The sequence below is a fragment of the Penaeus monodon genome, unplaced genomic scaffold (assembly GCF_015228065.2).
Source record: "Penaeus monodon isolate SGIC_2016 unplaced genomic scaffold, NSTDA_Pmon_1 PmonScaffold_10179, whole genome shotgun sequence".
Lineage (NCBI taxonomy): Eukaryota > Metazoa > Arthropoda > Malacostraca > Decapoda > Penaeidae > Penaeus > Penaeus monodon.
The window spans coordinates 1-12648 of record NW_023638803.1 but is presented as its reverse complement, the minus strand read 5'-3'; the positions used below and the strand labels follow the sequence as shown (position 1 = coordinate 12648).

General features: G+C 37.6%; 3 protein-coding genes across 3 annotated transcripts; 2 read left to right on the top strand and 1 right to left on the bottom strand.

Moving 5' to 3' along the window:
• Positions 1–1337: 1337 nt before the first annotated feature.
• Positions 1338–1923, top strand: LOC119568618 (glycine-rich protein 23-like). Its single transcript, XM_037917153.1, has 2 exons — positions 1338–1358; positions 1504–1923. The coding sequence occupies exons 1-2, from the start codon at positions 1338–1340 to the stop codon at positions 1921–1923; spliced, it is 441 nt and encodes a 146-aa protein (XP_037773081.1).
• A 3712-nt stretch (positions 1924–5635) lies between these two features.
• Positions 5636–8847, top strand: LOC119568619 (glycine-rich protein 23-like). The gene is made up of 4 exons (XM_037917154.1): positions 5636–5680; positions 6000–6503; positions 8368–8487; positions 8836–8847. The coding sequence occupies exons 1-4, from the start codon at positions 5636–5638 to the stop codon at positions 8845–8847; spliced, it is 681 nt and encodes a 226-aa protein (XP_037773082.1).
• A 333-nt stretch (positions 8848–9180) lies between these two features.
• On the bottom strand, positions 9181–9907 carry LOC119568617 (glycine-rich protein 23-like). Its single transcript, XM_037917152.1, has 2 exons — positions 9834–9907; positions 9181–9627 (listed from the first exon to the last, which is right to left on the bottom strand). The coding sequence occupies exons 1-2, from the start codon at positions 9852–9854 to the stop codon at positions 9217–9219; spliced, it is 432 nt and encodes a 143-aa protein (XP_037773080.1). The 5' UTR covers positions 9855–9907; the 3' UTR covers positions 9181–9216.
• Between the last annotated feature and the right edge of the window lie 2741 nt (positions 9908–12648).

Sequence of the window (12648 nt, the reverse complement as noted above, 5' to 3'; positions counted from 1 at the left end):
TCATACATCTGTCTACCTATCTATCTGCCTGTCTATTTCCCTTTCTATTTTCTGTGTCTGTATAGACATGATAAATTACAAGTTTTCTATTGCAATTGTAGATACTCTTAAAAAAAGGCGTTAGAAATAATTTCCAGCTCTACAGAAATGTATACATACAGATATCTGGATATCTATGTACCTATATATATTCATATCTGCATAAAAGTAAATGATGAATGTAAAATTTCTTGCCCTTGTCAGCCTGCTGATTCTGTCACTCCAAAAACAATTTGGAATCCTCATTGATTAATAATCTTAGCTTCAATATGGGTACCTGTTTTCCATTACGTTGAAAATGACTTTCTTTTTACTTTAAAAAATTGGATTCTTTATTCTACTTTTAGGTTCTTTTGTTAATATAAAACGTCCCCCTGTTCTGTTCTGATTCAGTCTAAAAGATGCTCTAGCCTATAATCTGAATATCCGTTCATTAGGCCGGGCATTTGTTACGACATGAGAAAAAAAAGCAATGATCAAACGATTTTTTGTTTGTTGGTCCAAAACTTATTGAGAACACTGAAAGACATTAATGCCAAATTTTCTTATCAGATTTTTTTTTTGTAACCCATCATTCAATTTAAATTTTTTCTCTTCTTTGCATTAGATTGGTATCTTAAAGGAGATTCCAAACGATACCATTAATTTGTTTGATTTTATTAAAGCCAAATAATAAAATTGGTAACACTTGAAATAATCGTAGTTATGATCCAAAATATGAAGCTTTGAGTGTGTATGTGTTTTTGTTTTTTTTTCTACATGTTTTATGTATTTTTAACAACTACTTTTATTTACATATATATTTATATATATATATATATTAATATAATATATATATATAATATAATATATTTTAATATATATATATATATGCACATATAAACATGTGTGAATGTCTGAAAATATATATACATGCATATGTACGTATGTATGTATGATATACATATATGTGTATGTATGTATGTACATACAAACACGCACATATATATATGTGTGTGTGTGTGTGTTTATATATACATTTATAAATCTATATGTATAAGTACACAATTAAATATAGATATATATTTACATACACAATATATCCATATACACAAATGGTGTTTTCATTTATCGTATATTCTGCCAGAGGCTTTATCCTGAAGTGATATCCTACATAGCAACAATAAAATCTGGCATCCTTTTAGGCCTTGCAGGAGCAAGCACTGAAGTATAAATACTGAACCGGAGGCAGGTAGTGGCACACCGCTCTACCAAAGCGCTTTGTCATCCATTAACTGGATTGCAAAAATTCGACAATCATGAATCCACTGAATATATTGGTTAGAAAATGTCAACATTTGACAAATGTTTTTACATTTGAATGGTATTTTTTATGGTATTCTATATCTTTCCGTTTGCATAGTTATCTGTTACTATATGTAAAGTTTTTGAAATAATTCTAACCTTTCATAACGTAAATAACAGATCCGCGGTGCCTCTGTGCTGGTCCTGGTGTGCGTAGTGGCCGCCTCCCCACAAGGATACGGTGCCGGAGGCGACGGCGGGCTGGGAGTCGATCTCGGCGGCACAGGAGGCCACGGCGGCAGCGGCGTTGGAGGCGGCAGTGTGCTTCCTTTCGTCTTGGCCGGGAAGGGTGTGCTTCCTGAAAGTGCTATTGGTGGCGTAAATGGAGGCACTACTGGAGGAGTCATTGGTGGGGAATACAGCGTACCAAGTGCTGGTGCTGCTGGAGGCTTTGACGTCGATGTAGCTGGAGGCTTCGATGCTGGCGTTGCTGGAGGTTTAGATACTGACGTTGCTGGAGACTTCGATGCTGGCGTTGGCATCGGCGAGGAAGTCTCCCATGTCAGCCCCCCTGTCAGCGTATATGATGCACCACACTAATTCGGTCAATAAGGAAAATAAAGACTATTAAATTATATATATGTTTTCTGCCTGCCTTGAATGAATGATCAGTACTCGAATGAAGAGCGAGAGTATTGCCTCTCATCTGATGTAGTGTATGTATGTACCTTTTCATACAGATTATTGGACTCTACACTATCTACCCACCAGTATTATGGTGGACAATGAATGTATAGGTAGGTTTCCACTTGTTGCATATCCCGTATGTTATTACCGTTATGTTTTACTCGGTTGTACGTTACGTTGCCATCCATTTCCCAGTGCCATCAATACGTAACTGCATTGAAACAAGGGGGTGTGGGATTGTAATGGGCCCTCATGACTACAGCGATAGGTTTTATCTCTTCTGTTAGCATCAACTTCGTCCATTTTCATTCATAATTCACAGAAGGAACTCGCCACGTTGGTGTTTCAAAACTATATACAGGAAGAGTTTGTTGATGACATACCTTTTCAGCCGAGTGGTGTCCAAAATTTTATTTGGAAGTATATGATTTTATTATTATTATTATTATTATTATTATTATTATTATTATTATTATTATCATTATTATTATTATTATTATTATCATTATTTATTGTTATTATTTTATGTTAAGAAAAACTAAATATATAGACTAGGCCGGCCACGAAAGGAATGAGCGTCCAAAGGGATAATCATAACACGTTCCCTGTCCACACTGGTTAAGCAAGTGTTGTATCGTCCCTTTGACGTGAGGCCGAAAGCAACGTCAGCCGACCAGTCATGTCCGCTAGGTATCTTTGTATCACCTTTTGGCATGTAATATGACGTTTGGCCGTCTATAAAGACGCAACAAGTAGATAACCGCCTTATATTAAGTTTCGTATGTATGCAAAAGACATATTTATAAAGATAGACAGAGAGACAGGTAGAGAGATTATACATATAAATGCATCGCTATCTCTCTCTCTCTCTCTCTCTTACTATATATGTATATAAATATATATACTTATTCATTAATTATAAATATATATATATATATATATATATATATATATATATATATATATATATATATATATATATATATATAGTGAGAGACAGACAGACAGAAAAAAAGAGGTATATGTGTGTGTGAAGATATTATCTATACACTTCCTGTTCATGTTTTTCTTTCCCTTGTGCTGTTTTTCCTTCCCTCCTCCGAGAACGGAGGAGTAAGCACGTGGTTGGTGTTGGTGGATTCCTGCAGCTTCCTTGTGTCTGGGTTTGTTTTCTTTGACTGCTTATGTTCCGCTTTGTGAATAAAACAACGAAGGGAAGAGACAGAAAACACAAAATTAAACCAAAGGCCGTCCCGCTACATTGCTTTGGTATATTCGTGTGTTTTCTCTTCTTTCTTTCGTCTTTTTTTAATTTGTTCATCATGAAACCAACACGTGCCCTGCCTTCGCTCTCAGCTACCGATGTCGTTGGCGGGGGCGGTTAAAGGACGATCTTCAGGTAGGGGAGGGCGTCTCTCCTTTGCTATATCCTTGTCCTTTCCCTGCCCTATATTCTTAAATGATTTATGAGCTTCTTTTACAGAAAGGGGGGTACTCTCCCAGTTGCAACGGGATCCGACGTTTCACACAAAGAAAAGGTTAAATATTCGTCCGTGCAGACGTGTATGTGTATGAATGTGAGTGAGTGTGTATGTGTGTAGGTGTGAATAAGTGTGAGTGTGTGAGTGAGTATATAAAAGTGCGTGTGTGAGCGTGTGTGTATGGAAATTCAGAAATACCCTACATCAATGGGTTTCTCTGAGTTATCATTACCCAAGGGGGAAAAGGTATCTTAACAGATCCTCATTTAAACATAATCAGAATATGCAAGTAGTCTTCTTCAAGGATTCTCTTTTCGCCTCTCCCTCCCCGCCCACCATCTACTGACACAGTTCGAAGCCACAAAGAAGGCAAACTGCTCAACCCTTATGCGAGAGCTCAAGCAACCAGGAAACAAGCACTGCCGTTCCTAATTCATCATCTCGAATCTCAACTTTCTGGTTGACGTCAGACGCTACGATTAGGATTTCTCTTAGAGTGTATGTACCCATCTAATCATTTTCATATTATATTCATCAAACTCCTCTCCCTTTAGGTATATAGATAGATATTTTAATACTACTACACCATACAGCCACACAACAAACAACACACACAGAGACATAGATAGATATAGAGATGATACATATAATATGATATGTAGAAATGATATATATTAGATATTATATTTTATATAATATGGTGTTTGTGTATGTGTGTATACTACTATTATGTGTGTGTGTGTGGGGTGTGTGTGTGTGTGTGTGTGTGTACGTGCATGTATTAAATTGTACTAATGTGTTGGAGTGGAGAGGATTGTTGTGTGTCCTATTGTGTCTTCGTGTGGTCTTCTTTCATGTGTAGAGCGTGCCGGTGTGTTTGTATTTTGGTGTGTATTTTGTGTTTTTTTCTTATTACTTTGGTTTGTATTTATATGGTGGTGCAGTGTGAAAGATATACTGATGATGATAGAATTTAAAATTACCGAAAATAATGCATTTTTCCACCGAATATGCCCTTTCATTTTTTGAAAACAAAGGCCCATCCATAGTAAAGTAGAAAAAATAATGTACATATTCAACGGGCTTATTGTCTATATCTTGCTTCCTACCGTTAACAGTAAATCTCATTTAATCTCTTGCTAGAACTGTCATCTAATTTATGAAACGTGACCTGGTAAAATGTTTTTTTCTTGTATTGATCAAAACGCCCTCAGACACAAAAACATACAGTAATAAATAGACAGTGTTTATACATTGGTAATGGATAGTGGAAGTATGATAATATATTTATTATTTAATATTATAGAATAATCATTTATTATAAAAATAAATGGTAGATTCTTTTAAAGTATAGGATCGATTTTGGGGGTGGTATGAAATAAATACTAATTGTAGTTTTCATGATTTGATTTCTTGATAGTTAGTCTTCCTAACCGATCACCATCGGAGTGACTTGAAATCCTGAATATGTTGTACGTCGTGACAGACTTTCATTGTCGATGGTCTAAACCAGGACCGGGGAAATAAATGACAATGTTTATATTTAATTTAATGGTAGGATAATATATATATATAGTATATATATATTATAATATATATATATATATATATATATATATATATATATATATATAATATATAATATTATATTATACATATATGCAATGTATGTTGTGTGTGTATATATATTTTTATATATATATATATATAAATATATTATATATATATATATATATATATATCTATATATATTTTATGTATATACTCACACACACACACACACACACACCAACACACACACACACACACACACACACACACACACACACACACACACACACACACACACACACACGCATATATATACATATATACATATATGTGCTTTATATATACATTTATGCATAAGCATGTATACGTGTATTCTTTTAGCAGTACACGCCTGATTATTAACATCAGTAGTGCTAATAATACCGGAATTACTTGAATCAGAAGCAGTCCAACAACTCACCTCTACAGGTTAATGCCATTACAATATTTCTCGCAACCTACACAAAAGCGTAATTCCTTATTAATATATTGATTAATGCGTGACGAAATCCCAACGGATACTACTTCTTACAACGATATCCTTCATAGCAACAATGAAATCTGGCATCCTTTTAGACCTTGCACGAGCTGGCACTGAAGTATAAATACTGAAACTGAGGCAAGCAGTGGCACACCGCGCTGACTAGACGCTTAGTCATCCAGTAACTCGATTGCAGAATATCTATAATAATGAATCCCCTGAATATCTTGGTTAGAAATTATGATTTTTTTCGGCCATTAAAAACTGCTTGATGCTAAAGGATTCATATATTTTGCATATCAAATTTTACCCCAGATACGTCCTTCTCTTCGGTTACATCTGTTTCTGTGTGCCTAGTTCTGTCTCTTTCTCCCCTTACAAAATCATGCGTAGACACTTTGCAAAATACAACCCTTTCATATCTTAAAACTCAACAGTTCCTGGTGTGCGTGGTGTCCGCCGCACCTCACGGATACGGTGCCGGAGGCGACGGCGGGCTGGGGGTCGATCTCGGCGGCACTGGAGGCCACGGCGGCAGCGGCGTTGGAGGGGGCAGTGTGCTTCCTGGCATCTTAGTCGGCAGCGGGATCCTTCCTGAAAGTGCCATTGGTGGTGTAGGAGGCGTTGATGGAGGTGTTATCGGTGGGGAATACAGCGCACCGGATGCTGGTGCCGTTGGAGGCTTCGACGCCGGTGTAGCTGGGGGCTTCGATACTGGGGTAGCTGGAGGCTTCGATGCTGGCGTTGCTGGAGGTTTCGACGCCGGTGTAGCTGGAGGCTTCGATACTGGCGTAGCTGGAGGCTTCGATGCTGGAGTTGGTGGAGGCTTCGACGCCGGTGTAGCTGGAAGCTTCGATGCTGGTGTTGCTGAATCTCCCATGTCAGCCCCCCTGTCAGCGTATACGATGCACCACACTAATTCAGTGAATTTGGAGAATAAAGTCTGTTAACCTAACAATTTCTTTTCGTCTGCCTTGGATAACCATCAGTACTCGAGTGAAGTTATGCAGCTTTCTCCTGACACTATTACCCACCAAAGGTATGTCACAAATATCCACGTGTTGCATAAATGCGTATCTTATAACGGTTGCCAGTCCATAATGATATGCAACAAATAGATACCCAACCCTTATATTCAGATTTGCATGTGAGATAAAGAGCGACAGATAATTAAGTAGATAGATTATATACATATATCTACACATGTGTGTGTGTGTGTGTGTGTGTGTGTGTGTGTGTGTGTGTGTGTGTGTGTGTGTTTTCTCCTTCCCTCCGTCTGACATAGGATCATGTAGGAGTCTGAGGCACAACAAAATGCATTTGGTATTGGTGGACCCCTGTAGCTTTCTTTTGCTTGGATCTGTTTTCATTGGCTGTTTGCGGGCGTTTTTGCCTTTTGCCTGTACGTGTGTTTCATTTTTCTTCCCTTCGTTGTTTCATTTATCACGTGCTCAGCTTGATTCCATCACGTGCCTTCGTTCTCAGTTATTGATGTCGTGGGCGGGGGCGGTTCAGGAGTGACCTTTTGGGTGGACTTGTGGGTGGGGGTCCTCCCCCGCTTTATCCTTGTCTTTGCCATCCTATATTCTTAAATAATTTATGGATAACGTTTTTTTTTCTATTACAAAAAGGGGGTTACTCTTTCCCTAACGGGGCTTAATGTTTCACACAAGGATAAGGTTAAATGTTTCCTCAGAGTAACCAAAGGATCCTCTTTCACCTGAATACTGTTTGAGAAATGAATTATATCGTGTATGCGTTTATATAAAGCCTGTATACTAAAAGCGTGTGTCAGTGTATAAAATATGGAATCCCCTCATTCATTACTAGCATCAATGTAAAATTCAGCCCATTTGCCTCAGCATATACTCAGTGGTTACTGATATAACTCGAATATCATTTACCTAAAGTCTAGTAGTATTTTCTAAGTAAAGTCGTTTCCTCACTCTTTCACGGGCGATGCAGTTCAAAGCTGATTAAGGCAACATCCTTTAAACGAGAGATTTGGTACAGTAAATGATACTACCTTTTATCACTTTCACGAAGATGATTTAAAACATCAGGGGGCCCCCTTTAAGCATTGTTTTATTTTACCCCATATAGGTCTCATAAGTACTAGTACATTACCCCTTATCAACCCCTATATTCCGTCGTGTTGGTATATATATATATATAATAATAAAATATATATAAAAATATATATAAATATAAAATATATAATATATATACACACACAAACACATACATAATACATACATATACATATATATATATATATATATATATATAATATATGTATTATATGTATGTATGTATGTATGTGTGTTTGTGTGTGTATATATATATATATATATATATATATATATATATATATATATATATATATATATATATATATATATATATATATACCCACACACGCACGAATATAGGGGTTGATAATGTGTTAATGTACTGAGATACTTATGAGACCTATATGGATAAAGTAAAACAATGCTTAACGGTGGCCTCTGATGTCAACTCATCTTCGTGAAAGTGACTTAATAATGGTAGTATCTATTCACTGTTACCAAATCTCTCGTTTAAAGGATGTTGCCTTAATCAGCTTTGAACTGCATCGCCAGTGAATGAGTGAGGAAACGACTTTACTTAGAAAATACTACTAGACTTTAGGTAAATGATATTCGAGTTATATCAGTAACCACTGAGTATATGCTGAGGCAAATGGGCTGAATTTTACATTGATGCTAGTAATGAATGAGGGGATTCCATATTTTATACACTGACACACGCTTTCGTATACAGGCTTTATATAAACGCATACACGATATAATTCATTTCTCAAACAGTATTCAGGTGAAAGAGGAGTCCTTTGGTTACTCTGAGGAACATTTAACCTTATCCTTGTGTGAAACATTGAGCCCCGTTAGGGAAAGAGTAACCCCCTTTTTGCAATAGAAAAAAAACGTTATCCATAAATTATTTAAGAATATAGGACTGGCAAAGACAAGGATAAAGCGAGGGAGGACCCCCACCCACAAGTCCACCCAAAAGGTCACTCCTGAACCGCCCCCGCCCACGACATCAATAACTGAGAACGAAGGCACGTGATGGAATCAAGCTGAGCACGTGATAAATGAAACAACGAAGGGAAGAACATGAAGACACACGTACAGGCAAAAGGAAAACGACGCAAACAGCCAATGAAAACAGATCCAAGCAAAAGAAAGCTACATGGTTCCACCAATACCAATGCATTTTGTTGTGCCTCAGACTCCTACATGATCCTATGTCAGACGGAGGGAAGGAGAAACAAACACACACACACACACACACACACACACACACACACACACACACACACACATGTGTAGATATATGTATATAATCTATCTACTTAATTATCTGTCGCTCTTTATCTCACATGCAAATCTGAATATAAGGTTGGGTATCTACTTGTTGCATATCATTATGGACTGGCAACCGTTATAAGATACGCATTTATGCAACACGTGGATATTTGTTGACATATCCTTTGGTGGGTAATAGTGTCAGGAGAAAGCTGCATAACTTCACTCAAGTACTGATGGTTTATCCAAGGCAGACGAAAAGAAATTGTTAGGTTAACAGACTTTATTCTCCAAATTCACTGAATTAGTGTGGTGCATCGTATACGCTGACAGGGGGGCTGACATGGGAGACTTCAGCAACACCAGCATCGAAGCTTCCAGCTACACCGGCGTCGAAACCTCCAGCAACGCCAGCATCGAAGCCTCCAGCTACGCCAGTATCGAAGCCTCCAGCTACACCGGCGTCGAAGCCTCCAACGGCACCAGCATCCGGTGCGCTGTATTCCCCACCGATAACACCTCCATCAACGCCTCCTACACCACCAATGGCACTTTCAGGAAGGATCCCGCTGCCGACTAAGATGCCAGGAAGCACACTGCCGCCTCCAACGCCGCTGCCGCCGTGGCCTCCAGTGCCGCCGAGATCGACTCCCAGCCCGCCGTCGCCTCCGGCACCGTATCCGTGAGGTGCGGCGGACACCACGCACACCAGGAACTGTTGAGTTTTAAGATATGAAAGGGTTTATTTTTGCAAAGTGTCTACGCATGATTTTTGTAAGGGGAGAAGAGACAGAACTAGGCACACAGAAACAGATGTAACCGAAGAGAAGGACGTATCTGAGTAAAATTTGATATGCAAAATATATGAATCCTTTAGCATCAAGCAGTTTTTAATGGCCGAAAAAAATCATAATTTCTAACCAAGATATTCAGGGGATTCATTATTATAGATATTCTGCAATCGAGTTACTGGATGACTAAGCGTCTAGTCAGCGCGGTGTGCCACTGCTTGCCTCAGTTTCAGTATTTATACTTCAGTGCCAGCTCGTGCAAGGTCTAAAAGGATGCCAGATTTCATTGTTGCTATGAAGGATATCGTTGTAAGAAGTAGTATCCGTTGGGATTTTCGTCACGCATTAATCAATATATTAATAAGGAATTACGCTTTTGTGTAGGTGTGCGAGAAATATTGTAATGGCATTAACCTGTAGAGTGAGTTGTTGGACTGCTTCTGATTCAAGTAATTCCGGTATTATTAGCACTACTGATGTTAATAATCAGGCGTGTACTGCTAACGAATACACGTATACATGCTTATGCATAAATGTATATATAAGCACATATATGTATATATGTATATATATGCGTGTGTGTGTGTGTGTGTGTGTGTGTGTGTGTGTGTGTGTGTGTGTGTGTGTGTGTGTGTGGTGTGTGTGTGTGTGTGTGTGTGTGTGTGTGTGAGTATATAATATATATATATATATATATATATATATATATATATATATATATAAATATATATATATATATATAATATATATATACACACATACACATACATGTGCATATATGTGTATATATATTATTATATATTATATATATATATATATATATATATATATATATATATATTACTGTCCCTAACATTCACATTAAATATAACACTTGTCCTTTATTTCTGTCTGTTTTCCCATCTACATGACGTTTTCTCACAGTCAAGTACTGACATATTATGATTATTTAAATTCATCAAGATGGATGAATCGGTTAGGAAGCTAATATCATAGAAAATTAATCAGTTAAATATCTACATTAGTTATTATTTTTCATATTACTATTATTGATATCGATCATTATTACTTTTCTCAAGAAAAAGAATCTGCACCATTTTTATTCTTGGACCTGAATAAAATGCATTATTCTTTAGGCATCACTTAACTAATAAAAATATCTATCCATACATCAGTCGATCTATCTATCTCCTATCTGTCTAATCTATCTGTCTATTTTAGATTACTGTATGTTTGTGAGCGTGTGTGCTTGAGTGTCTTTTAATTAAGCTCAATACAAAAGAAAATAACTCTGATAGCCGGTACGTTACAAAATCAGGCACCGACGTCTCTATGCAACGTTTATGAATTAAGGGTTTCACCTGTTTAACGGATGAAGCACCAATATGGACAAAGAGCCAGTTCTTGTGATGACATATTCCTCTTTCCATGGGAACCAATCGTTTTCAGTTTGATGGGCATGTTCGTAGGGAAATACCTGCGTATTTTATCGTATCATCGTATTTTAAATATTATTTTGAGGTCTTTTAAAATATATATCTACACACACACACACACACACAGCAAACACACACACACGCACCACAACAAACACACCACAACGATACACACACACACACCACAACACACACACACCACGACACACAGATCAAAAACACACACACACACACACACACACATACACACACACACACACGCACGCACACACACTCACAGACACACACACACACACACACATATATATATGTAGTATATATACATATATAAACTACCTATATCTATATCCACATATCAATATGTATAGCTGTATATCTATTTCTACATATCATTTATTTTTGTATCACTCTCTATATCTATCTATCTCTCTGCCTGTATTATTTATGTATGCATGTATGATGTATGTATGTATGTATATATCTATCTATATACCTAAAGGGAGAGGAGTTTGATGAATATAATATGAAAATGATTAGATGGGTACATACACTCTAAGAGAAATCCTAATCGTAGCGTCTGACGTCAACCAGAAAGTTGAGATTCGAGATGATGAATTAGGAACGGCAGTGCTTGTTTCCTGGTTGCTTGAGCTCTCGCATAAGGGTTGAGCAGTTTGCCTTCTTTGTGGCTTCGAACTGTGTCAGTAGATGGTGGGCGGGGAGGGAGAGGCGAAAAGAGAATCCTTGAAGAAGACTACTTGCATATTCTGATTATGTTTAAATGAGGATCTGTTAAGATACCTTTTCCCCCTTGGGTAATGATAACTCAGAGAAACCCATTGATGTAGGGTATTTCTGAATTTCCATACACACACGCTCACACACGCACTTTTATATACTCACTCACACACTCACACTTATTCACACCTACACACATACACACTCACTCACATTCATACACATACACGTCTGCACGACGAATATTTAACCTTTTCTTTGTGTGAAACGTCGGATCCCGTTGCAACTGGAGAGTACCCCCCTTTCTGTAAAAGAAGCTCATAATCTTTAAGAATATAGGGCAGGGAAAGGACAAGGATATAGCAAAGGAGAGACGCCCTCCCCTACCTGAAGATCGTCCTTTAACCGCCCCCGCCACGCATCGTACTGAGACGAGCAGGCCGTGTTGGTTTCATGATGAACAAATTAAAAAGACGAAAGAAAGAAAGAAACACACGATATACCAAGCAATGTAGCGGGACGGCCTTTGGTTTAATTTTTGTGTTTTCTGTCTCTTCCCTTCGTTGTTTTTATTCACAAGCGGAACATAAGCAGTCAAAGAAAACAAACCCAGACACAGAAGCTGCAGGAATCCACCAACACCAACCACGTGCTTACTCCTCCGTTCTCGGGGGGGAAGGGAAAAAAAGCACAAGGAAAGAAAAACATAACAGGAAGGTATAGATAATATCTCACCACATTACCTTTTTTTCTTCGCTTCCTCCTATAAAT

Excerpts from the sequence above, each read along its gene's own strand:
- LOC119568618 (XM_037917153.1), top strand. The coding sequence starts at position 1,338 with ATGAATCCACTGAATATATTG. Across the intron at positions 1,359-1,503 it reads TGAATCCACTGAATATATTG|ATCCGCGGTGCCTCTGTGCT; the intron begins GTTAGAAAATGT and ends CGTAAATAACAG.
- LOC119568617 (XM_037917152.1), bottom strand. The coding sequence starts at position 9,854 with ATGAATCCCCTGAATATCTTG. Across the intron at positions 9,628-9,833 it reads TGAATCCCCTGAATATCTTG|TTCCTGGTGTGCGTGGTGTC; the intron begins GTTAGAAATTAT and ends AAAACTCAACAG.
- LOC119568619 (XM_037917154.1), top strand. The coding sequence starts at position 5,636 with ATGAAATCTGGCATCCTTTTAGACCTTGCACGAGCTGGCACTGAA. Across the intron at positions 5,681-5,999 it reads TTGCACGAGCTGGCACTGAA|TTCCTGGTGTGCGTGGTGTC; the intron begins GTATAAATACTG and ends AAAACTCAACAG. Across the intron at positions 6,504-8,367 it reads CAGTGAATTTGGAGAATAAA|GCTTTATATAAACGCATACA; the intron begins GTCTGTTAACCT and ends TTTCGTATACAG.